This window comes from Ranitomeya imitator, chromosome 4 (assembly GCF_032444005.1).
Source record: "Ranitomeya imitator isolate aRanImi1 chromosome 4, aRanImi1.pri, whole genome shotgun sequence".
Taxonomy (NCBI): domain Eukaryota; kingdom Metazoa; phylum Chordata; class Amphibia; order Anura; family Dendrobatidae; genus Ranitomeya; species Ranitomeya imitator.
This window is the reverse complement of record NC_091285.1, coordinates 382,350,169-382,376,099: the sequence shown is the minus strand read 5'-3', so window position 1 is coordinate 382,376,099 and position 25,931 is coordinate 382,350,169. Positions and strand designations below refer to the sequence as shown.

General features: G+C 44.2%; 1 protein-coding gene across 1 annotated transcript in view; it reads left to right on the top strand.

The window, feature by feature from the left end:
* The window catches only part of PRPF18 (pre-mRNA processing factor 18), a 61,691-nt gene extending 43,564 nt beyond the window's left edge, over positions 1 to 18,127 (top strand). Inside the window, exons 4-10 of the mRNA XM_069765183.1 lie at positions 5,568 to 5,681; positions 5,775 to 5,921; positions 7,635 to 7,703; positions 7,905 to 8,045; positions 11,224 to 11,295; positions 17,224 to 17,379; positions 17,906 to 18,127. Coding sequence (XP_069621284.1) covers positions 5,568 to 5,681; positions 5,775 to 5,921; positions 7,635 to 7,703; positions 7,905 to 8,045; positions 11,224 to 11,295; positions 17,224 to 17,379; positions 17,906 to 17,986 — 780 coding nt within the window. The 3' untranslated portion in view covers positions 17,987 to 18,127. The remainder of the gene's footprint in view (positions 1 to 5,567; positions 5,682 to 5,774; positions 5,922 to 7,634; positions 7,704 to 7,904; positions 8,046 to 11,223; positions 11,296 to 17,223; positions 17,380 to 17,905) is intronic.
* The last annotated feature ends 7,804 nt before the right edge of the window (positions 18,128 to 25,931 follow it).

The following is a 25,931-nucleotide window of genomic DNA, read 5'->3' as shown; positions in this document are numbered from 1 at the left end:
GTGTGGGGATCCTTTGCTATTCTTCCTTGCAAATCCTCTCCAGTTCCGTCAGGTTGGATGGTGAACGTTGGTGGACAGCCATTTTCAGGTCTCTCCAGAGATGATCAATTGGGTTTAGATCAGGGCTCTGGCTGGGCCAGTCAAGAATGGTCACAGAGTTGTTCTGAAGCCACTCCTTTATTTTAGCTGTGTGCTTATAGTCATTGTCTTGTTGGAAGGTGAAACTTCAGCCAAGTCTGAGGTCCAGAGCACTCTGGAAGAGGTTTTCATCCAGGATATCTCTGTAATTGGCTGCATTCATGTTTTCTTCAATAGCAACCAGTCGTCCTGTCGCTGCAGCTGAAAAACCACCACCATGTTTCACTCACTGTTTTGGATTGTATTGGGCAGGTGATGAGCAGTGCCTGGTTTTCTCCATACATACCACTTAGAATTATCACCACAAAGGTCTATCTTCGTCTCATCAGACCTGAGAATCTTATTTCTGGGAGTCCTTCATGTGTTTTTTTTGTTTGTTTGCTTTTTAACAAACTCTATGCGGGCTTTCATATGACTTGCACTGAGGAGAGGCTTCCATTGGGCCACTCTGCCATAAAGGCCCGACTGGTGGAGGGCTGCAGTGATAGTTGACTTTGTGGAACTTTCTCCCATCTCCCTACTGCATCTCTGGACCTCAGCCACAGTGATCTTGGGGTTCTTCTTTACCTCTCTTACCAAGGCTCTCCTCCCACGATTGCTCAGTTTAGCTGGACGGCCAAGTCTAGGAAAACTTCTGGTGGTCCCAAACGTCTTCCATTTAAGGATTATGGAGGCCACTGTACTGCATAATTTCTTTTGTAACCTTGGCCAGATCTGTGCCTTTCCGCAATTCTGTCTCTGAGCTTTTTTGCCAGTTCCTTTAGACCTCATGATTCTCATTTAGTCTGACATGCATTGTGAACTGTGAGGTCTTAGGCTACTTTTACACTAGCGTCGTACGACGCACGTCGCAATGCGTCGTTTTGCAGAAAAAAATGCATCTGCAGGATGCGTTTTTTCTCCATAGGCTTATATTAGCGACGCATTGCCACACGTCGTAACCGTCGGGTTGTAGCGGACTGTCGGCACCAAAAAACGTTGCATGTAACGTTTTTTGGTGCGTTGTGTCCGCCATTTCCGACCGCGCATGCGCGGCCGGAACTCCGCCCCCTCCTCCCCGGAGCTCACAATGGGGCAGCCGATGCGTTGTAAAACTGCATACGCTGCCCCCGTTGTGCTGCGCTTTCACAGCATGCGTCGGTACGTCGCCACGACGCATTGCGTCGTACGACGCTAGTGTGAAAGTAGCCTTATATAGAAAGGTGTGTGCCTTTCCAAATCAAGTCCTATCAGTTTAATTAAACACAGCTTGCCTCCAATTAAGGCGTAGAACCATCTCAAGGAGGATCACTAGGAAATGGATAGCATGTGACTTATATATGAGTGTCTGAGCAAAGGGTCTGAATACTTAAGACAAGAAACTGACTGGCACATCCAGACTAGGGTGAATAGGTGCATATAAAGAGGAGCTACCTCCATAGACAATACTAGATGGTGGCCTGATTCTAATGCATTGGGTATTCTAAAATATGCATGTCCACGTAGTATATTGCACAGCCCACGTAGTATATTGCACAGCCCACGTAGTATATTGCACAGCCCACGTAGTATATTGCACAGCCCACGTAGTATATTGCCCAGTCACGTAGTATATTGCCCAGTCACGTAGTATATTGCCCAGTCACGTAGTATATTGCCCAGTCACGTAGTATATTGCCCAGTCACGTAGTATATTGCCCAGTCACGTAGTATATTGCCCAGTCACGTAGTATATTGCCCAGTCACGTAGTATATTGCCCAGTCACGTAGTATATTGCCCAGTCACGTAGTATATTGCCCAGCTACGTATGTCACAGGTTAAAAAATAAACATATACTCCCCTTCCGAGGGCCCCTTGTAGTTCGGTCACATGACCGTGATGTCATGGCAGGTCCTTCTCCCATGCCATCCTTGCCACCGGAACCTGCCGCTTGCATGGAGCGGTCACCGGAGCATAGCCAGGAGCGGGAAAGGCGGCGGAAGGTGAGTATATAATGATTTTTTATTTTTTTTATTATTTTTAACATTAGATGCATAGGCAGCATCAATAGTAAAAACTTGGTCACACAGGGTTAATAGTGGCGGTAACTGAGTGAGTTACCCGCGGCATAACACGGTCTGTTACTGCTGGCATTAACCCTGTTTGAGCGGTGACTGCGGGGAGTATGGAGCGGGCGCCGGGCGCTGACTGCAGGGGAATAGGGAGGGACTAATCGGACTGTGGCTGTCGCTGATTGGTCGCGGCAGTCATGACAGGCAGCTGGTGAGACCAATCAGCGACTTGGATTCCATGACAGACAGAGGCCGCGGCCAATGAATATCCGTGACAGAAAGAAGGACAGACAGAAAGATGGAAGTGACGCTTAGACAATTATATAGTAGATGCAAAAAAGTTGCATTCTTTCATGCTAAAGCATGTCAATGTGAAATACCGTATATACTCGAGTATAAGCCGTGATTTTCAGCTCAATTTTTAGACTAAAAGTGCCCTTCTCGTCTTATACTCGAGTCATTGTCCCAGGGGGTCGGCGGGGGAGGGCGAGCGGCGGCTGTCACATCATACTCACTCTACATGTTTGGTATCTGCAAACTTATAATAAGTATGATATTGCTAGATCAATTTTACCATATAGTAAACATGGTTAGTAAAAATACCCTAAAAACAATTGTGGAACTTGCATTATTTTTGCAATGTTGCTGAATTTTTTTCCAATTTTCTAGTACACTATATCGTAAAATGAATGGTGCCATTCAAACGTACAACTCGTTCTTCAAAAAACAAGCCCTCGTATGGCTATGGGGACAGAAAAATGAAAAAGTTGTGGCTCTTAGAAGGATAGGAAAAAAAAAAAATGGCCATGGCGTGAAGGGGTGAAAGTTCATCCTAAATGTCTATCTCTTTAATATAATAATTGAATCACTTTTCTTAAATACTTTAATTAAAAATTTCCTACTGCTCCCTCTCTACTGTAACTGCTTTTTTTCTTTTTTTTACTTCCATTCTCAAGACATTTAGTTTGTGAATGTTCAGTGCATGCTGGGATACTCAAACTGCAGACTTGTGAATCCACACATTGGGTGCAATGCAAGCTGCAAAGAATCTGCCGAACAGCGGTGGGAACACGACTGCAAGTATGTGATTTCCATACTCCACACTGTCCACATTCCAACTAGATGTTTCTGGCATTGAGTGAGGTGCTCCCAACTAGTTGGCATGTGACCACATGTATGAAAATCATACCTACTTTGTCATGTGCCCACCATTTCCGGCATCTGAGGATCCTCACAGCGTGCAGTGTGCGCGATGGGAGGATTCACAAGACTGCAATCACATAGAGTATCTGCAGGCTTGTAGAAGCAACCCCATTAATAAGACATTTAGGGTGACATTTTGTTTCAGACCACCCCTTTAGCCTCTGCAAGCTGTAATCAAGATTCACAAACCTCTCATTCGCTCAGTGAAAATCCACAAAGCTCCTCACACACAGTAAGCTCTGTAACCCCCCAGCCCATCACACCATAGCCACTCCGAGGACTACGGTACATTCATCCCCATGTCCCTCACCCATCATCACCGCAGTGCAGCACACAGTACAGTGTTACATCCTCCATCCCCCACACACAGTGTAACGTGTAGTACACCCCCAGTCCCTCATAACATACATGGTAACATAGACCGATCACCTCATAATTCACATGTTATCAGACTTCTTGTAGCCCCCACAGTACATAATAATGCATGCCTTCCACCGGTCAGCACACAGTAACACACCACTTTCCCTCACACACAAACTGTTTGCATCTTGCCATTGTTTCTGGCCAGGAGCTGCTGTGTGCAGCAGAAGGGAGGCCCTGAAGGCAGGACTGAAAGACTAGCAGGGCCATGGAGCTGCCACTGAGCACCGCACTGGTCCTGACTGCAGGGAAGGAGACCGGGAACCCAACTTACCAGGCGCTGCATGATAGGACGCGGCCAGGCACAAGCTGCAGGATGTAAAGGTGCAGTGCCTCCCAGAAGCTACTAAAGCAGCAAGTGGCCGGGTGGTCCCTAATAGCTGCTGAGCGACTGGCCCAGCCCGCCCCTGCCCACCATATAACAGAATGCAGGGATTAAATGTCAGAAATAATGTGATATTGGAGGTTGGGAGAGGAGCGTTCTCGAGGCTTCTCTTACATTTTGTGTAGTTCTTTACCGGTTTCCAGACTTGAGATGAGCAAATATGTGCAGAAAAACTGTCGCCGAATCCGAATGTGCCATATTTGTGCCAAATTTATGCTTGGCAATCGTTTTCAAACATATTTGCTTATCTTGACTCCCATGGCGTTTGGCTATGTTCGGCGATCGTAATCCAAACCAAATATTGAAAAATGTGCTCATCTCTACTCCAGACTCCGTAGGTGAAGGACCTGTGCTCTCACGATCATGATGTTACTGCAGGTCCTTCACTCCTTCTCACCACTGAACTGCCCTGATACTGCACAGCTGGTATTATTAGGACAATTCCTGCTTTGTGTTGATGCCCAGCAGTAACCAGGACCCGTAGCAGCATAGAAGCTCTGAATTACTTAGACTATGAACAGGTTTTTTTTGTTGGCAGAAATGGGGAAATCTGAAGTGTTGTACTTTTTATCAAACACGCCAGAAACCTGGCAAACCTTCTTATAAGTCAGTGCCATAAAGTAATGAACGGAAGTCATGGCTCTAAACTGCGTAAGTTTACAATTGGATGCAACGCTCCACCCATCAGTATGTTTGATATATCAAAGTTTGTAGTTATATATTTTTTGCATTGCTTTTTTGATGGGAAAGAATTGTATAAATCAGTTCATTCATTTAAATTGTCCATTAGGAAAAATGGAAAGATGCACAAAATTACAATTGTGTGAACCTCTGTGCCCCTAATAAATAGTGGTACTGTTCTGAAGGGATGCATATCCGTTTATCTTGTTTAGAATTAGTATGGGGCAGATGTCTGGCACATAAATCCATATGTTAAGAAGTACATAAGTAGAAACTGCAATGTTCCCAGGGAAATATTTTCAAGAATGTTCTTTAGGCGTATATTTGACAGGTTTATGTCTGGATAGCAGACAACATTGTCTTTATGAACCAAAATGCTTTATGTAAATTGTAGGAGCAGAAGCAATGAAACTCCCACTCCTGCTTCCAGCCGTCGGCAGATTAAAAGCAATGTTCAAAGAGCCTGTATCTCTGGGGAGAGAAGCTGTGTGACTAGCAAAGGGTAAAATCCATGGTGAATGCCCTGTTACCATCCCAGAATTGTATCACTACATGTGGATGAGGTTTTGTACTCTACAGACAAATTTACTGCAAAGTCTCCACTGCTAAATCTACAAATCTGCCAGGCCTGAACATACCATTAATCATGCAGCTTGTCTGTTCTTTCATTGCTTATATAAGAAGAATACCATCTATTACTATTTTCTAGGTCATACGGAGGCTGCGAGAGAGAGGTGAGCCCATCAGATTATTTGGGGAAACTGATTACGACGCGTTTCAGCGCTTACGAAAGATAGAAATTCTTGCTCCAGAAGTCAATAAGGTACTTGGTGAAGAATTACCTATGCAAAGTTCCTATTATTTTGCATGTCTATTTGGGAAAGATGAATCTCTTTTATTTTTCCTGCATTTCCAGGGATTAAGAAATGATCTGAAAGCTGCATTGGATAAGATTGACCAGCAGTATCTGAATGAGCTGGTGGCAGGTCAAGAACCAGCAGAAGAAGATACACAGAATGACCTGAAAGTTCATGAGGAAAACACCACAATAGAGGAACTTGAGGTGTGTTTTGACTTTGCTGGTTGATATATTATCCCCTAAAATGTAACTTGCATTTTAGGAGAACTTGCTACAGAATATGTGTCTGCCTCTTGCTCCTTCCTCCCCCTCCTCATAGATCGGAAATTATATTTTGCTGCTTATGTCCTCATTATTTGTATTTAGGAGAGGAAAGAATAGGGGCTAGAGACTGAGCTTAGAGGCTGCTGGTGGTCAGGTTTTTAACTAAATTAAAGCACCACTCCGGCAGTTAAATAGAAAAAAAATGTTGGAGTGGTGTCTCTAATGTTCCCTGTCCTTTGTAATACACTTACCAGTCGCGGTTTTATTGGCGCCGCTCCGGTCGTATTCTGCAGATTGGGACTGAAACGGAGGAGCCAGAGCGAGGCTCTAGTAGACTTGCACTAAGAGCTTGTGATTGTAGTTATTATCTCTGGTTTCCGGTCAGACAGAAGCTGCAGTTACAAGATGGCGGTTCGGGAGTGGAGTCAGGGAGAGGCGTCTCATAGTATATTGCATGGGGTAGGGATCTGACGTTATCTTTAACACTCCAGCGGTGAAATAAAAAGGAAAAACACACTAGAGTGGTGCTTTTAAATGTAATAAATACAAGCAAGCTGTAATAGAAAAATAAAAATGTCCCAACCCTTGTAGATGTGCACCACACATGTATGGCAGAAGTAAAAACTGCTCATGGGAAAAAAGTATGGTACATACTCAACAGAAGAATATACAGGTAGGGCAACAGGAAAAATGGATATAGAGCAAGTGTGCAAGGGGCGCGTAAGATGGGAGCTATTGCATGTGTATATAACAATGACTAAAAGAGATCTGTAATAGTAGTCTGTGTTACAAGCAAAACCCAGCAGTTTAGACCAAGTGGTATGGCACCCTGACGAAGGCTGGCCCGAAACGCGCGTTGGGGCATACACGCAGGTAGTTTTGAGCCCTCGCACTGGTGTCAAATTAAGGTATGCTTATGTTCAGCACTGTTGCTTGCATCCATATGGATTTTTGATAACATACCATGTTGTCTAAACTGCTGGGTTTTGCTTGTAACATAGACTACTATTATATATTATCTCTTTTAGTTATTGTTCTATACACATGCAATGCTCTTATCTTGCGCTCCCCATGGACACATGCTCTCCATATATGTATTTTTCCTGTTCCCTATCTGTATATTGTACTATCTAATACAGATTTGTTATAGTTTTCTATACTATCTTGGGCTTCTGGATCGTCGTCTTTTCTCTTTTGAATGTATGGCAGAAGTGCAGCACCAGTATATGGAACGGGCTCAGGAGCTGAGCCAGTATACAGAATGTGTGGCAGCTGCTGTGCTGTTCAGCTGGCATTGGAGAGTCATTGCTGCAAAGGGCACAAGTACATAGTCTGCTAAAAGCATGACATTTTGTGTTATTCCTTTATCCTTGGAGAGAGAGTTTGCATTCTGGGAGGAATCTGTTATTTCATGCAGAGAACTGCAGAAATTTCATATAAACATCTGGAAAGTAGGATTTCCATGACATCCAGAGAGGCTGGGGCAGGTGCGTGAAATGATAGTCTGCAACTCATTTTCTTATTTTACTGTTTAAGCTCAGGTTGTAAAGCATTTAAAAAAAAATAATAATCTTGCAAAACAATTGTTATATGTGTCTTTTGTTTGCTTTAGATTTTTTATTTTTAAAACTAGAATAAATTTTCAATTTTCAGGTTTTGGGAGAGTGTCTGGGACGAGGTAATGACAACAAAGACATGGATGTCATTAATAAAGTCCTAAAGGTAATTTTTTGTTTGATACATTTTCCCCCCTTACATTTGACATGCATATGTATTTTACATTCTGTCCGTTTTAAAGGTTATAACATATTTCTGGGCTATATAAAGCTGCAGATTGACATGAGCTTATTTTTCCCCAGACCTGCAGTACTGTTGTTTTCCATTAGATGGCTACTTAACTAACCATGATTTTTTTTTTCCCAGTTTCTTCTAGGAGTCTGGGCCAAAGATTTGAATGCAAGAGAAGATTGTGTTAAGCGGAGCGTGCAGGGTAAACTGGCAAGTGCCACACAGAAGCAAACCGAGTCCTATTTAAAACCACTATTCAGAAAACTGCGTAAAAAGGTGAAGGCCACTGACCAAAGCACAGTATATGAACAGCAGAACACACACTACCTTTTGTAGCTCAGGAGTGACTTCAGATATGTCTGTTCAGACAGACTGACTATTAAAAGAGGAAAGATATATCAAATACCTAACCAACAAATATGCCTTTTAATATAATGGTAGATTCCATAGATACTGCTGTGGCGCTGGTGCACAATATCCACTGGTTGGAGAACATTGATTTATGGTGAAGATACAGGGGGAATACATTTTCCATATTTTTCATAATTGTTGTTTATGAAAAAGAGCCACCAATGTTTTCAGATCTGAGTAAGAACACACATTTAAGTGTCCCATCTCAGGCATTTAATGTCTGTATAATTATAATGGTTGATAAATGGGGGGCCCACACCTACCTTACAAATGAGATCCCACTTTGCACCATTGCTAGTGGCCTGGCTTTCTCCATAGATTTTTTTTTTTTTTTGTGACCCATTGGAGTAAATAAAGAGAAATGTGAGGGCCAGCTACATCACTATTTCCCTCTGCACAAGACTGAATGCTGCATCTATCGGGCATTTTTGGTGTATACGCCGAGTTTTTCAGCACATTTTTTTTGTGCTGAAAACGCCGCTCAGCTTATACACGAGTCAGTTGTCCGAGAGGGCTAGCGAGGGAGGGGGAGCAGCGGGTCACAGAGGCAGAAACCGGCGGCTGTGGCTAAAGCCTATGCCACTGCTGCAATAGCGCACAGTGCCAGCCGCAGCCGCCGGCTTCCAACACATATCCTACTCCCCCTAAACGGCGTGCCCTCAGTGGCACTGCATCGCCTTCATTCCGGCGCCAGAAGCTCTTCCTGTACCAAGCAATCACGTCTCTCCACTCCCATAGGCATGGAGTGAATATTCATTACCTTAATGAGTGGGGCCATGTGATCGCTCGGCCGGAAGAGCTGCTGGTGCCGGAACAAACTAAGTGTAGTGCCACCGAGGGAGCGCAGGTAGGTGAGTAGGATGTTGTGTGGTTTTTTTTTTTCTGTGTGTGTGTGGTTTTTTTTTTTTGTTTGTTTGTTTTAAAACCAGAATCATGAACACAAGGATAGGGGATAAAGAGCCGTGCATACAATGACGGACGGGGGAGCCGTGCATACAATGATGGATGGGGGAGCCGTGCATACAATGACGGACGGGGGAGCCGTGCATACAATGACGGACGGGGGAGCCGTGCATACAATGACGGACGGGGGAGCCGTGCATACAATGACGGACGGGGGAGCCGTGCATACAATGACGGACGGGGGAGCCGTGCATACAATGACGGACGGGGGAGCCGTGCATACAATGACGGACGGGGGAGCCGTGCATACCAGGATAGGGATGAGGGGGACAATGTATACCCGGCTTATACTCGAGTCAATAAGCTTACCCAATATTTCATGATAAAATTAGGTGCCTCAGCTTATACTTGGGTCGGCTTATACTCGAGTATATACGGTATTATATTATGCTTTAAATATCTCAGATTGGAATGCCTCTTTAACCCCTTAATACAGTATGATGTACTGCACATAATTGCTGGGGTGATTGCGGGTGGAGAAGGCTCAGGAGTTGAGCCCTCTCCATTTACTGCAAATATTGGCTACAGTAAATATAAAAAATACATTTAAATATACATATTTAGATTTAACTTTTTTAGGCTGGTTTCACACTTGCGTTACTCTAAGCCCCACCCACTTCCGAACCTCTACCATTCAGCTCAGCCTACGTTGGCATGCATCCTGCGTACCTATCTTTAACATTGGGTACGCCGGCCATGCAATGCCTCCGCATGCATCGTTTTGATACGCCGAACTGTGTCGAATGCAACATGTTGCATTTTGTTGTGGTCAGCGCAGCGTCAAGACGACGCATGCTGAGGCATTGCATGGCCTGCGTACCCAATGTTAAAGATAGGAACGCAGGATGCATGCCAACGTAGGCCGAGCTGAATGGAAGAGGTGCCGCAGTGGGTGGGGCTTAACAGAGTAACTACGCAGCCCTCCGCAGCTCTGCCCAACGCAAGTGTGAAACCAGCCTTATTTTTACTAGATGAAGGCCTGATGCTATTGCATCGGGAGTTCGGTGATGTCACGATGGGGGCAAGCATGCGGCGCTGTTGTTGCCTAATAGCATCCTGTGATAATCTAATGACTTTTGCATCAGGGGACTCGTGTGCTTGAAGCCTACACTTCTATGGATTGTTTTTGTCCCAGCGATGCTGTTGCTCTTCAAGAGTCTTATTTGCCCTTTGTTGTCTTCGACGTTGTGCCTTTGCTGCTTTCCTTTCATTGTTATTGGCGTACTTTTTATGAGGAGCCATGTTGGCATTGATATTTGCTTTTTAAAGGGGTTTTCCCCACAAACAAAAGTTCATTTTAAAAATTGTCTGTGTCTGACCATGTACCGAACATACCACAGCTCCTGGGCAGGGGAGGAAGCAAAAGACTGTGTGTGTGTGTGTGTGTGTGAATCGTTCGGCTGATCCCTGCGGTGACGTGTTTGCGATGGTGTTCTGCTGGTGGTACCGCGCAAGAGGCTGCGTATGTGTGGTGCGACGGTGTTCCGCTGGTGGTACCGTGCAATAGGTTGGTACCAGCAGCAGTTTCCATATTGTGACACCCATTACTTGGGTGTCCCAATATGGCGGTCGGTGAACTTCCTCTGCTTGGAATTCTGGGATGCAGTGACATCTGGACCGAACAGGAAATGAAAACATTACAAGGTGATTACCTAAATAGATAATTAATACAATTTAAAAAAATATAAACGTTCAACCCCAGCAACACACATAGGTAAGACTAGTGTCCCTTTTAGATGTAGTATTGTTATGTATGTTTAATGAATGAGCACTCTACATGCTGCTATGCTATTCTTCAGGATGATTGTGCCACCACTATCAGGATGCATCAGATTGCAATAATTGGTGTACAGAATGACAGGCTGTGTAAGGGGGCGATGAGTATAAGGGGCTTTCCACTAGGAAATGGCATTTTGTCTGATCAGCAGCTGTCAGCTATTGTTTTTCTCCTTGGCCTGTAAAACGAGTGGGCAGATAGAAACATGTTTTAAGTTGCTTATAAACCAATGTCTTTTTTTCTGTCCGATCTGTAGTGCCTTTCTCAACAGTCTCTGATTCTGTGTTCTGTTTGTCTATCCAGAATCTCCCAGCTGACATTAAAGAGTCAATCACGGATATTATTAAATATATGCTACAAAGAGAATATGTGAAGGTAAGTAGTGTGCTGTACTTTTTTGCAGCATGTGATGTGAAAAGTAGTGACCACTGAATCCTCAAACTAACAATAACATCACAAACAAAAGTACATCTGATTTTTTTTTTTTTGGGGGGGGGGGGGGGGGAATTTTTGACTTTTCTAGAGGCCTGTGTCCTACCTGTTCTGACTCAAATGTTCACTGTCCTTTCCACAAACTTTTCATACCTCAATAGTACATATACAAGATATTGCAGTTTCTTATCAGAGAAATGTGTTTTCTCCACTTATAAGCCACATTCACCACTGCATCCTGAAAGGTTAATTTTCTATGAAAAGCAGTTCAAATCCGTTTGTTGAAAACAGCTCACTGAACCATAAGGTTAAAATTGATACTGATATGGTTGTAGCTCAGTATGGCAGTGGCAAAGATACTGGCAGATTGTGCTACAAATTCTGGTAAGTGAATTAGCCTATCATAGAGCTGGATTCACATCTACACTGCCCACTTCTGTGTTGTAATATGCTACCTCTTCTGAATATAACTAAAAGGGAGCCATAATGCATCCTTTCTGTAGGTACTGTGTATGGGAGATATCATAGCAGCTAGACTCAACTCATTAGGTCTGAGAGAACTGAAAATAGATAAAGCCAGCTTATTCTAAAAACCTATCTGTAAGTGTTAGGTACACTTTAACACCTTAAGAATGTAGCAAACTTTTATGTTTGCCATTCCATTTTTTTCTTCCTTTTTTTTTTTTTTTTTTTTTTTAGGAACCATAACATATCAGTCATGTCAAGGTGTTAAAGGTCCAAACTTCACTTGCTGTATGTACAGTGGATTAAATAAGTATTGAACGCGTCTCCAATTTTCTTAATAAGTATATTTCTAAAGGTGCTAGTGACATGACATAAAATTCTCACCAGATGTTAACAACCTATCCAATCCACACAGACAAATACATCTGACCACAGGTGTCCATAAATTAATTTACTGTATATACTCGTGTATAAGCAGAGTTTTTCAGCATTTTTTTTTTTTTTTGTGGTCAAAACGTCCCCCTTGGCTTATACATGAGTCAATTGTCCCAGAAAGCCGGCGAGGGATGGGGAGCGGTGGAGCAGCGGGTCACAGAGGCAGGAGCTGGCGGCTGTGGCTAAAGCCTGTACCACTGCTAAAGAGAAATGAATATTCACTTCTCTTATAGTGCGCACAGCGACACACGCAGCAGCCGGCTTCCAGAAGACATCCTATTAACCCTCCAGCGTGCCCTTGCAGCATCCCGCTGGTCCTGGCGCCCTCGCAGCATCTCATTGGTTCTGGCTTCCAGCAGCTCTTCCTGTGCTGAGCGATCACGTGGCACCGCTCATTAAGGTAATGAATGTGCATGCCTCTCCACTCCCATAGGCGTGGAGGGGAAATTCATTACCTTAATGAGTGGTGCCACGTGATCGCTCAGCACAGGAAGAGCTGCTGGCGCTGGAGTAAGGTGCTGCAAGAGCACGCTGGAGGGTGAGTAGGATTTTTTTTTTTTTCGTAATAGGAAGCATGTGTACCAGGACAGCTACGAGGGTAGGGAGCCACGCATACCAGGACAGCTACGGGGGGGAAGGGAGCCTCAGATACCAGGACAGCTACAGGGGGGAGCCCCGCATACCAGGACAGCTACGGGAGGAGCCCCGCATACCAGGACAGCTACGGGAGGAGCCACGCATACCAGGACTGCATACCAGGACTGCTACAGGGGAAGCCACGCATACCAGGACAACTACAGGGGGAGCCACACATGCCAGGACAGCTACGGGAGGAACCCTGCATACCAGTCCAGCCCCGCATACCAGAACGGCTACGGGGTAAGCCACGTATACCAGGACAGCTACAGGGGGAGTCACGCATGCCAGGACAGCTACGGGAGGAGCCCCGCATACCAGTACAGCTACGGGAGGAGCCCCGCATACCAGTACAGCTACGGGAGGAGCCCCGCATACCAGTACAGCTACGGGAGGAGCCCCGCATACCAGTACAGCTACGGGAGGAGCCCCGCATACCGTACAGCTACGGGAGGAGCCACGCATACCGGACGGCTACGGGGAAGCAACGCATACCAGGACTGCTACGGGGGAGTCATGCATACCAGGACAGCCAAGGGGGGAGCCATGCATACCAGGAAAGGATGGGGCAGCCATGCATACCAAGACAGGGATGAGGGGACAATGCATACCTGGCTTATACTCGATTCAATAAACTTACCCAGAATTTTGTGACAAAAATGAGATGCCTCGGCTTATACTCGAGTATATTTGGTATATGTACCGTATATACTCGAGTATAAGCCGACTCCCCCCTAATTTCGCCACAAAAACTGGGAAAACTTAATGACTCGAGTATAAGCCTAGGGTGGAAAATGCAGCAGCTATCGGAAAATGTCAAAAATAAAAACAGATACCAATAAAAGTAAATTAATTGAGACTTCAGTAGGTTAAGTGTTTTTGAATATCCATATTGAATCAGGAGCCCCATATAATGCTCCATACAGTTCATGATGGGCCCCATAAGATGCTCCATACAAAATACACTCCAAAAATGCTGCACAAATGCTGATTATGACCACATGAGATGCTCCATACAGACATTTCCCCCATATAATGCTCCATAAATGCTGATTATGGCCCCATAAGATGCTCCATACAGTCATTTGCCCCATGTAATGCTCCATAAATGCTGCACATGGCCCCATAAGATGCTCCATACAGATATTTGCCCCATATGCTGTTCCTGTGATAAAAAAAAAATTGCATACTCACTTCTCAGGCCCCCGGCACTTTCTATATTAACCTGCTTCGCGTTCCATCGCCTCCAGCCGCCGCTACGTTCCCCGTCCACTGCACTGACTGCTCAGGCAGAGGGCGGCGCGCACTAATAATGTCACCACGCCCTGTGACCTGAGCGTCAGTGCAGAGGATGCAGAAGACGTAGCGGCGGCCAGCGACGGTGGAACGGGGAGCAGGTGATTATAGCGCACTGTTATACTCACCTGCTCCTGGCGCGGTCCCTGCTTCCCCGGCGTCGGCAGCTTCTTCCTGTAGTGAGCGGTCAGATGTTACCGCTCATTACAGTAATGAATATGCAGCTCCACCCCTATGGGAGTGGAGTGGGGTCCATATTCATTACTGTAATGAGCGGTACCATGTGACCACTCACTACAGGAAGAAGCTGAGGCGCCCGGAGAACCAGGGATGTCCAGGGACTGGGCCAGGAGCAGGTGAGTATGCTTAGACCGCTGCCACTCCACCTCCCCTGCCGACCCCTGGGTATGACTCGAGTATAAGCCGAGAGAGGCAATTTCAGCCTAAAAAAATGGGCTGAAATTCTTGGCTTATACTCGAGTATATACGGTAATAATGAGAAATGACACGGGAAAAAGTATTGAAACCCTTACTAAAATTTATTTTAATACTTTGTCCTTTATGAAGAAACTAGTTGTATGCATTCCTCAGGTGTGATTTTGGCCCATTCTTCCACACAAACACTCTTCAAGTCCTGATGGTTCCGTGGGCTCCTTCTGTGACTCTGAACTTCAGTTCCTTCCATAAATTTTCTATTGGATTCAGGTCAGGTGATTGGCTAGGCCATTCCAGCAGCTTTATTTTCTTTCTCTGAAACCAGTTGAGTTTCCTTGGCTGTGATAGGATCATTGTCTTGTTGAAATGTCCACTTTTGTTTCATCGTCATCATCCTGAATGGTGGCAGCAGATATTTTTCAAGAATATCGTGTACATTTTTCTATATGAAGTTTGCCAGTACTGTATGCTGAAAACGGCACCACACCATGTTGTCCCCACCTCAAAACTTCATTGTTAGTATGGTGTTTTTGGGGTGATATGCAGTGCCTTTTGGTCTCATCTGACCAGACTATATTCTTCCACTATTTCACATGCTTGTTTAAAGGTTGTTGAACAAAATTTAAACACACTTGAACATGCTTTTTGTTCATTAAAGGATTCTTGCGTGGTGAGTGTGCACACAGGCCATGGAGGTTGAGTGCATTACTTAGTTTTCGTTGAAACAATTGTACCTCCTGACTCCAGGTCTTCCTGTAGCTCTTCACAGGTGGTACTTGACTCTTGGTCAACACTTCTGATAATTCTTTTCACTCCTCAGTCTGAAATCTTGCGTGGAAAACTTGGTGATGTCCAGTTTATAGTGAAATTATGTTCTTCTCACTTCTGGATTATGGCCCTAACAGTGCTCCCAGAACCTTCAGTAGTTAAGAAATCCTTCTGTTACCAATACCATCAGTATGTTTTGCAGCAATAAGCTGGCTAAGGTCTTGAGACAGCTCACTAGTGTTATATATCGTGAGAGGTTTCTGTGTGGCACCTTGGTAATGAGACACATTTTTTATAGGCCATCAGCTGAACCAGCTAATATTATTTCTCACCAAGTGGCAAGATTGGTTTCTAATTACTGCTAGATTTCAGCTCGGGTCATGACTTTGCATGGCCTTTTTGCAGCCTTCATGTGTTCAATTACTATTTGTGTATCATTTCTCTTTATTACACAACTTAATTAATGGACATCTATCGTTTAATTTCTCATCTGGTGAGAATTTCATGTCAATAACACCTTTAGAAAAAAAAATAATTGGTGACGTGCTCAGTACTTATTTCATCCTCTATATTTACCATTTAGGCCAGTTTCACGTCATTAAGACTGCAGAAGTGATGTGTAGTGCGAACTCACACATGGGCAGATTTATTAGAAAAATTTTTGCAACTTAAAATCTGTGCCTAATATCTGAACAGGTTGGTTGTGCAGCATGTGTGTGATTTTTACAATTGTTCAGATGTATGAGACAATTGCTGGAATACCTACAACACTTCTGCTGTGTGTAACGATAAAGGACATGATAAAATGTAGCATGTATTGTATAATATCCGTTACACAGTGTCAGTAAGCAGATTGGCGAAGTGTATGGAAATATATTGTTTCTGCTATTTTCATGCTGCTACCAACTTTATTTACGAATAATGTTTTTTAAAGCACATTAATTCCATGGTACATGGGAAGAATGATTAAATCCAGTAATAAAATACAATAAACAAGCTTAAACTGTAGAGGTCTTTGCTTCATAATCCGAAGTGTTAGGCTATGTGCAAACGTTACGGATTCTGTGCGGATCCGCAGCGTTTTTTGCGGTGCAGAAACGCTGCAGATCCGCAAATGATTTCCAGTACAATGTAAATCAATGAGAAAAAAAATGCTGTGCACACTTTGCAGAAAATCCGCTGCGGAAACGCTGCGGTTTAAAAGAAGTAGCATGTCACTTCTTTTTTGTGAATCTGCAGCGTTCTTGTACCCATTCCTTTATAGAAAACCGAAGGGGTAAAAAAACTACGCAAATCCGCAGAAAAACCGCAGCAAAAACGCACAAAAAACGCTGCGGAACCGCACAAAAAACGTGACAAATCTGCAGGTGCGTTTTCTGCCAGGAGAGGCAGAATCCACACCAGAAATTCCTAAGGCTAATCCACACCGTGTGCACTTAGCCTAAGTGCAGTAAATGCCTCTACCCTTTGCTGGTAGCCATACATGTGATACTTCTTTCTTCTAAAGCGATACTGGTATTGGAAGGCTTGTACGCTGTGAGATTTATCTGAAGCCTGTGTGGTTTATAGAAACAGCAACAACAATAGGTTGGATTATGTAGCAATTGTTACATGGAAATGCCAAGAAAAGCAAGTTGAGTGGAAAGTTTTGCAAGCAGTCTACTCTGAGCTGCAACGTTTCTAGTATTATTATTTCTGGAATAGCAGAAAGCTTGTTTGTTTTTTCTTCGTTGAACCAAGATTTAGAATAATAAACATTGCAAAATCTTGTACAATGTGCATAATACTTTTACTAGGTAGTTCAGATTACTGTGTTTTTTTGGGGGTTTTTTTCAGGCAAATGATGCCTATCTCCAGATGGCCATTGGCAATGCTCCGTGGCCTATTGGTGTCACTATGGTTGGTATCCATGCTCGTACAGGTCGCGAGAAGATTTTCTCCAAACACGTAGCTCATGTGCTAAATGATGAAACCCAGAGGAAATATATCCAGGTAACAAATCTCTTCCATTTGTAACCAAACTTTCTTTCCTATTTATGAAACCTGCATTGTTATTGTAAGATAAAATATTTCATAATCTGTTCATTTATATGAACTAGATAGTGACCTGAATTATAAGCTTCCATAGCTGCTGGTATTACAATCGGTTCAAAACGTGGTACTAGACAAAGCGAATTTCTACCTTGCCAATATTTCTTCTTTTAAATACTTTCATTATCCATAGTAAATGTGTTTAATTGCATAAGATAAATGCAGCACTTGGGTCTGCTACTTTCAGGGCTGGCAGAATTTAATATTTGAGATATTGCTCAGAACACCCTATGGGTTATATTCTCTGGACCAGGATCAATATGGTTTGTGGAAACTGAATAATGAGAAGTGATTTTATGATTCATTACTGCTAATGCAAGCTTCTTAGCTTGTAATATTTCTATGTCCGGGTCTGTAGCTTTTGTAGACGCCACAAAAAATATATTCCTTTCCAATAATACTTTATTTCTTTTTTTGTTGTCTTTAGGGATTGAAGAGGTTAATGACAGTGTGCCAGAAACATTTTTCAACAGATCCATCAAAGTGTGTAGAATACAATGCATTGTAAGAGGTTTTATCTACAAAGTTGGAGCCAATAGTCGCAACTACAGCGATCACATATTTATTGGAAATTTTGTTAAATTATTAAAATTGTTATAAATTTTATTAAAGAAAATAGACTTGTAATAAAGGATGTCTTTTTTTTTTTTCTAATTGTGCAAAATTTATGATAGGTTTGTTGCTATGTAAGGGAAAGCTTACCCCCTGTTTAACCAGCTAAAATAGACAAAAGTACACGTGGCCAGCCGGCTTGCTTGAGAATTGATTTAAATTTGTTTTAGATAGTGAAGGCCTTATATTTCATGTGTTACATAGTCAGTCATATTGACAGTCCAGTGTGGTATGTCTCTTCTCTTTGCTGCTAGTGAAAGGAAATTAAACCTAACTTTAATAGCTACCTGAAGTCTTTTTCCCCAAACATTTATATAATAGACTTGTTCAGTAAATCACCAGGAACACTTTGAGATCTTCCATGAAAGAATTGGACTCTCCAGTTTTTTACCTCAGAAACTAGCGGGTAAGCTGAACCGCAGGCAAAAGACATAACTGCCATACACGCAGTTCAAACCGTTGACAAGCCACCATCTTGTAAAACAACATATCCGTGACAACGAAATACACTTGATACTGAGGTGAAAACGAAGCCCTGGCTAGATCTGTCCCTCTGCCACCTCAGCTTTCAAGCAACCGACCTGAGTGACAGCAGATGTACCGGGACTCAGGAAAGTTGCAGCCGGGAGCACCAGAGTGAAGCCGCAAGCAGCGGCTGACAACCGCGAGAGCTCTTAACAGCTCTTTGCTGAAAGACCCGACACCGCAAGATAGTCTTGCAGCACTTGCCTCTGGGGCTATACTGAGTGACAGCCACAGACCAGGATCCAGGAGAACTACAGCTGGAAATACCAGAGTGAAAACACAAGTAGCAGCCTAAAACTGTGAGAGCCCAAAACAATAGCTCATCGCAGGAAAACCTGATATTGTAAGACAAGAAGTCCTTCAACGCTTGCCTCTATGAGGCTATACTGATGAGAGTATAGTAGATCGGGATGCAGGAGAGCTACAGCCAGGAGCACCGGAGTGATAACGCAAGCAGTGGCTGACAACCGCGAGAGCTCTTTACAAAAGCTCATCACCAGAAGACCTGTCATCGCATGACAAAAAATCCTGCAGCGCCTCAGCTCCTGTGCGGGTGTATGGAACAGCCATGGACCGGAACTTAAAGAGATCGGAGACTGAAGTCGCCGGAGAAGTGATACACGCTGCGATCAACACCGCAGAGGATTTCCCTCTATCATCTACCGGAGAACCCTCGCCCAAAGACGGGAAGCATCGGACACCTTCAACTTCGTCAGCGACATAGGTAAGATGAAGATACATCGGGACCCGAGATGAAAAAACAGACCATCGGTGAAGAACATACAATCACATCTGAAGCCGGCACAGACTCCCACAACAGCAGGCATCGGCAGTCTCATCACCCAAGACTAAGGAGCACTATTTCAACCATACAAACCAACACATTCACTTCTAATATCAATACGATATCGGCGCCAGAACAGAATTAACCGGACATACAGGTTAAAAGTTACGCGCTGCTATATACCCACTGGCTCCTTTCTACAGAGCTGCGCTGTTATACACTAGCCCTTCTCTGCCGTGTATATATTTGCCACAGAGGTAGATCATGTCTCTCTCTAAAACATCCAGGAGGGCTAAGAAAACCGTGTTTTTCACCTCATTTATCACCTGTCAGACTTGGCTGCCACGTGGACAGAATGCCCCACTCTGCGTAGCTCAGGAGCCCTCCAGTGTGACTGACCCCAGTATACCTAGTCTCCCAGAGTAGACTTTGTCACTGTCGAAGTCCATGGCTTCTCTAGCTAAAGCGATTGAGTCCCTTCATGATCCCTCAGGTCGGGGCATCCATCTGCCTGTCTTAGGCCAGTCTCACACGTCCAGATAATTCCGGTACCGGAGAAAATAGTACCGGAGTTATCCGTGTCCGTGTGCTCACGTAGGACATCCGTGTGGGATCCGTGTGATGTCCGTGAGTACGTTTTTAGGGTCCGTGTGCTGTCCGTGTCCATGTATTGCAACAATTTTTACAATTTTAACTATGACAGGAAAAACGCACACAGACAGCATCCGTGTGCGGTACATGTTTACACGGACCCATTGACTTTAATGGGTCCGTGTAATCCGTGCGCTCCCACGAACACTGACATGTCTCCATGTTTTGCAAACGGACACACGGTCCGTGAAAACACGCTGACATCTGCAGAGACCTATTTATTTTAATGTGTCTACGTGACTCAGTGTCTCCAGTATGTGAGGAAACTGTCACCACATATACCGGAGCCACTGACGTGTGAAACCGGCCTTACAGAGTTCCTCTACCCCACGGGAACAGCCTGCATGGGCCATTCTCAGTCAAAAGATACACAGGCATCTAGGAAACAGACCCATAGCACGTCTCCTGGGCCTTCTCACACCTCTGCATCCGTGAGCTCCGTTTCTCTCTCCCCCTCACCAGGGGTTTGCAGCAAACAGAACTGAGTATGAGTCGGACGGGCCCCTTGACCTGGACTCGCCGGGTTATCAGGCGACGGTGAATAGTTTCATAGAGGCTATCAATGTTTGACAACTAGAAAAAACCCCCGTAAAAAGATATATACTTTATTAAATCACAAAGAAGTAAAAAAACCTACAAATAACCCCTATCTAATGCGTACAGTCCTAAAAAGGGAGGGGACAATAAACCCCTACAAAGAGCCTTTATACACACTGGTAGAATGCCCCATATAGATAAATACAGATAACCAAATTGATGTGTGAAACAACAATTCGTGATATAAAGAAGCAACTGTAAGGGTGATTTGATGTAAGTGAAAATATCCCTACAGGCTATACAAAATATTTATACCTACAGGCTGATCCTAGGTGCGGAGGTTGGCACCCTAAGAAATATCGAGAATGGCGCCCCCGCTCGTACGACGACTGTCCCTGGTCTCCTACCCACTCCCTATAAGAGATAGGTACAGAAACAGAAGGCCAGATGGCTGTAAATAACTTGTGGAGATATGTGATCCCAATAATACAGCAACACAGGCCCTCCCCTCAAATGTGATGTAAGACCAAGGGATAGAACTATATATACATAAAAAAAAGTACTATAGGACAAACAAAATGAATATACCAGTGCTATAATTCAAGATACATGGCAAATGCTATAATACAAGATACAAAGTAAATGCTCAGGACTGATTAGAAATGATACACATATACCATATGATACATAGTAAATGCTTAGGACTGATTAAAAATAATGCACATATACCATATAGATAAATAAAGCCGCGCCACCACAAACATCTAGATACATAACGTCTAGATATATTCAGCAGTGTAGACAATGCAGCCAATGTACAATACAGTGAAGAAAATAATGATATACTCATCTACTGTATTAAATCGTCCACGGCTGAAGATCAATCCAGATGTAGTGGCTAAAATAACGATAACCGCGCAGACAACATCTCCAAAACACCTCTCGACGCGTTTCCCCCAAATATAACTGGGTTCATCAGGAGAGACCAGATAGCAACATGGCAGTGATAGACTGAGAAGATAGGGCTGCAGAGAATTACCTGTGGGTCCCGCTTTTAAACACCCGCCCAAGCATGATGGTTTCCTGTTTAACGATCCACCAAGATGAAAGCACCACAGACAGACCGTAAGACCAAAGGCGCATTTGAACTTACATTGCGCCTCCATAGAAAAGAAGAACATGGAGGCCCCCATATACACGTGGGGACGCTCTCATGCTCTAGCCGCCGGCGGAAGCTCAGACAGAGAAACCACCCGATACGGCGCATGCGCCATAGGCTAGATGGTTAGTGGAGCAACAGATACTAAGTACGCAGGCGCCCGACATGGGGTAGAACACACCCCTACCTAACACGGCGCACGCGCTGAAAGCCAAAGGGCTTAGAGGCCGATAGAAGGCTAATGCGCAAGCGCAAACCCTAAAGTGACGCTGTCAAGCGGCAGATGATGAGTACGCAGGCGCCAAACGGCGAAGACCAAACGTCTTAAAAAGCGGTATGACTAATGCGCAGGCGCAAAGACTGAACGAACGCTGTAGCGCCATACAAATCGCCCAAACGTAGCAACATGAAAGATAGTTAGAATGCAGCTAAAATGGCCGATTGAGAAAGAGCGCACAGTGTAATACGCCATACACAGATAAATAGGCTCCTACATCAAAAATACATATGATATTGCTCACACAAAACAACATATAGCTAATGAAAATAAAATACCAAATGGAAGCCCAAACCAGGTACTGCACAAAAAAAGATATACATAAAACAGATAAATAGTAATAATGATAAATAGCGGATAAACATATCCAAATAAACAGACTGGCTAGTGATAGTGGATTACTGCATCATAGGAAACAGCAATAATTCTGCTGCTCATTCAGACCATCCGGTACAAGAGTACGCAGTTTGAAAATCCATTGGCACTCCTTTTGAAGGAGTAATTTATCTAGATTACCACCACGAGGGTTATGCCGCACAACTTCAAGAACACAAAACGAGATTGCCCTACTATCATTTAAATGGGCTAGTCTGACATGTTTTGCTATTGGTGTATCCCGTCCATGTTTGATGTCACCAAGATGCTCACCAATACGCCTATGCAGCTCCCTCTTGGTTTTCCCGATGTAATTAAGTGGACACAGGTGGCCATATACACCACCCCCTCGGATTTACTGTTGGCAAAATCTCTCATAGAGTAAATCCTAGCTGATGTGGTACTTTTAAAGACTTTTTCCTTCCTGACCCATGGGCAAAATTTACAATCCCCACATTTAAAAGTACCACAAGACTTACGATCCAGCCAAGTGCCAGATGGTTTGGGTCGATCATAAAAGCTATGGACTAAGCGATCCTTGATGGATCTACCCTTCTTATACGTGATTTGAGGGATAGGTGGAACAAAGTCTTTTAATTCAGGATCCGCTCTAAGGATCCCCCAATGTTTTCTTAGAATGTTTTGTACCACACTGTATTTGTTATCAAACATGCCAATAATTCTCGGGATTTCAGGTGTGTCCACTTTGGGTGGTGGGTGAAGTAGGTCATGACGAGCACAACCTGCTGCATGCCTCCAAGCTCCGTCGAGCACTCCCCCAGGGTACCCCCTCTGGCCAAATCTACACCTCAGATCAAAAGCCTGTGTAGTAAATTCATGATTATCAGAACAATTCCTCCTTATACGCAAAAATTGACCCTTGGGGATACCTTTACGTAAAGCTCCGGGATGAAAACTATCCCATCTGAGGAGACTATTAGTCGATGTTGGTTTCCTAAAAGTCCTGTTGGAAATCCCACCTTTATGGTTCTTTGTTATGTTGAGGTCAAGAAAATTGATGGATTCCACCTGTATCTCCGATGTGAACCTCATATTGATTGTATTATCATTGATGCACAAAATAAATTGGTTGAACTCATCAATTGTGCCAGTCCATAATATAAACACATCGTCGATAAATCTCGACCAAAACAAAATCTTGGGGAACCACCAGGCTTCTTCCACAAAAATAATAGTCTCCTCCCACCAGCCCAGGAAGAGGTTGGCATACGATGGGGCACAAGGGCTCCCCATCGCCGTCCCCCTGAGCTGGTGGTAGGTACCCCCCAAAAAAAGGAGGCAGTTATGATTCAAAATGAACGACATGAGTTCCACCACAAAATTATTATGTGGAACACATTGGGTAGACCTGGTGTTGAGAAAAAATTCCATCCCCCTGATGCCTGCCTCATGTGGGATGTTGCTATATAATGCTTCTACATCAATAGATGCTAGATAGGTATTACTCCCAATGTCAATATCCTCAAGTTTCGTAAGTAGATCCATAGTATCCCTCAAATACGAGGGTAATGCGATAACAAAAGGACGAAGAATCTTGTCAACATACGTCCCCACATTCTGACACAGAGAATCGACACCAGACACTATGGGGCGACCTTTAAGGGGAGTTAGTCCCTTATGTATCTTGAGGAGACAATAAAAGGCAGGCACGAGAGGAAGGGAAGGGGAAAGAAAATCGAACTCATCCTTAGTAATCAATCTGAGGTCCAAACCTCTGACTAAGATGTCCATCAAGGTGTTGGTATACTGTGGAGTAGGGTCCTTGTTCAATATTTCATAAGTCTCTTTATCACCAAGTATCAGTTGGCACATAGACATATATTGATTGTGGCTCATTATAACCATATTGCCCCCCTTATCGGAGGGCTTGATAACAATTTCTTTATTATTCTCCAATCCAGTTAAGCCATCATTTCAGATCTAGAGAGGTTAGAATGTACATCATTCCCCTTGTCATTGGGGTTTATCCTCAATAGCTCTTCCTCTACAACTTTGAGGAAGATATCCACAGAATCTAGTCCCCCCACCGGGGGTGCTCTAGTACTCTTCCGTTTAAGAGACGTAAAAGGACCCAAACCATCAGTACGCTCGTTATCCGCTAATAAATTCGTCAAAATATCAACGGCTTCAAGGTCATCAGCTGTTATACCCAAACTTTCACACCTTTCTCTATCCTTGCCAAGGTAAAATTTGTGCCACTTGAGTTTACGCGCAAACAAATTAATATCTTTAACCCAACCAAATGCATTAAACTTAGTTGTGGGAACAAAATTAAGGCCTTTAAGTAACACATTGTATTCATCATACGATAACTTATAGTTACTGAGGTTGACAATTTGATTGGACCCCACAGTACCTACACCATCCTATCACCCTGAGTTTCAGGACATAGTTGGAAGGCATGGAGAAAGGCTGGATGGGATGACCCGCTAGAAGACGATGGAAACGCCACAGGGACAACCAGATTGCCCGAATCTCCAGGACGTTGATCGAAAGATGCGATTTCTGAGGTGACCATGCCCGAGTGCAAAAAATGCTCTCATTTTTCATATTTCTAGTGCAGTAATGCAGTTCAAATTTCGTTTTTTCAAGTTTGCATGTTTTGGCGCTGCAGTGTGCTGCCCTATTTATTTAACTATATACGAGTTGGGGCGTGGCCTGAACGTCCATGTAAGCGGACGCGTGACAGAGCGCTCCCGCTGCTAACGCTGAGTTTATCCTGATAAGCCGCAGTTGAGCGGCGATTCAAAGCGCTTACCGGCTGCAGGAGAGTCCCGGGAGTGCGGCGGTGAATAGCGGCGGCCCCGAGATCGGCAAACATGACCAGGAGGAGACAAAGAGACGCCGGAGCCGGCGAGGCAGGGACCGGCCAAGATGGCGCCGACGCCAGGGAGAAGGCGGAGAAGGACAACGCGGCATGCCAGAAAAGAATGGCGGTGGCGGCAAAGCTCCAGCAGTTTGCTAGAGTGGAAGCCGCAGGGAACACAGGAAAAGCAGAGGAGGACGCCGGAGGGGACACAGACACAGAAGGAGAGGAGGAAAGCCCAGCAGAGGAGCAGGAGGTACAACAGGAGAGTGGGGATGGTGACATGGCGGTGGTAGCGGGGGGACCTGAAGATAAGGAGTCAGGAGCAGAGCCCACCCTTAGAGATGTCTTTGCACTGGTATCATCCTGCAAACAATCCCTGACCCAGCAGATACAGGAGGTTAAAGGGGATACAGCCCAGATAAATGCAGCCCTGCAGAAGATTGACAAACGTGTGGGGGCTGTGGAGGAAAGAGTGAGCACTGCAGAAGACCATATAGTGCAGCTGCAGAAAGCGGAGAGGAAGTTTGCTCAAACAATATCGGAGCTAGCTGCAAAAAATGAGGATCTGGAGAATAGGTCCAGAAGAAATAACATTCGTATAGTGGGTGTCCCTGAAAAAACTGAGGGGAGGAATCCCACGGAGTATATTGAAAGCTGGCTCCTTGAGACCTTTGGTGATGCAGCACTGACAAAAGTATTTGCG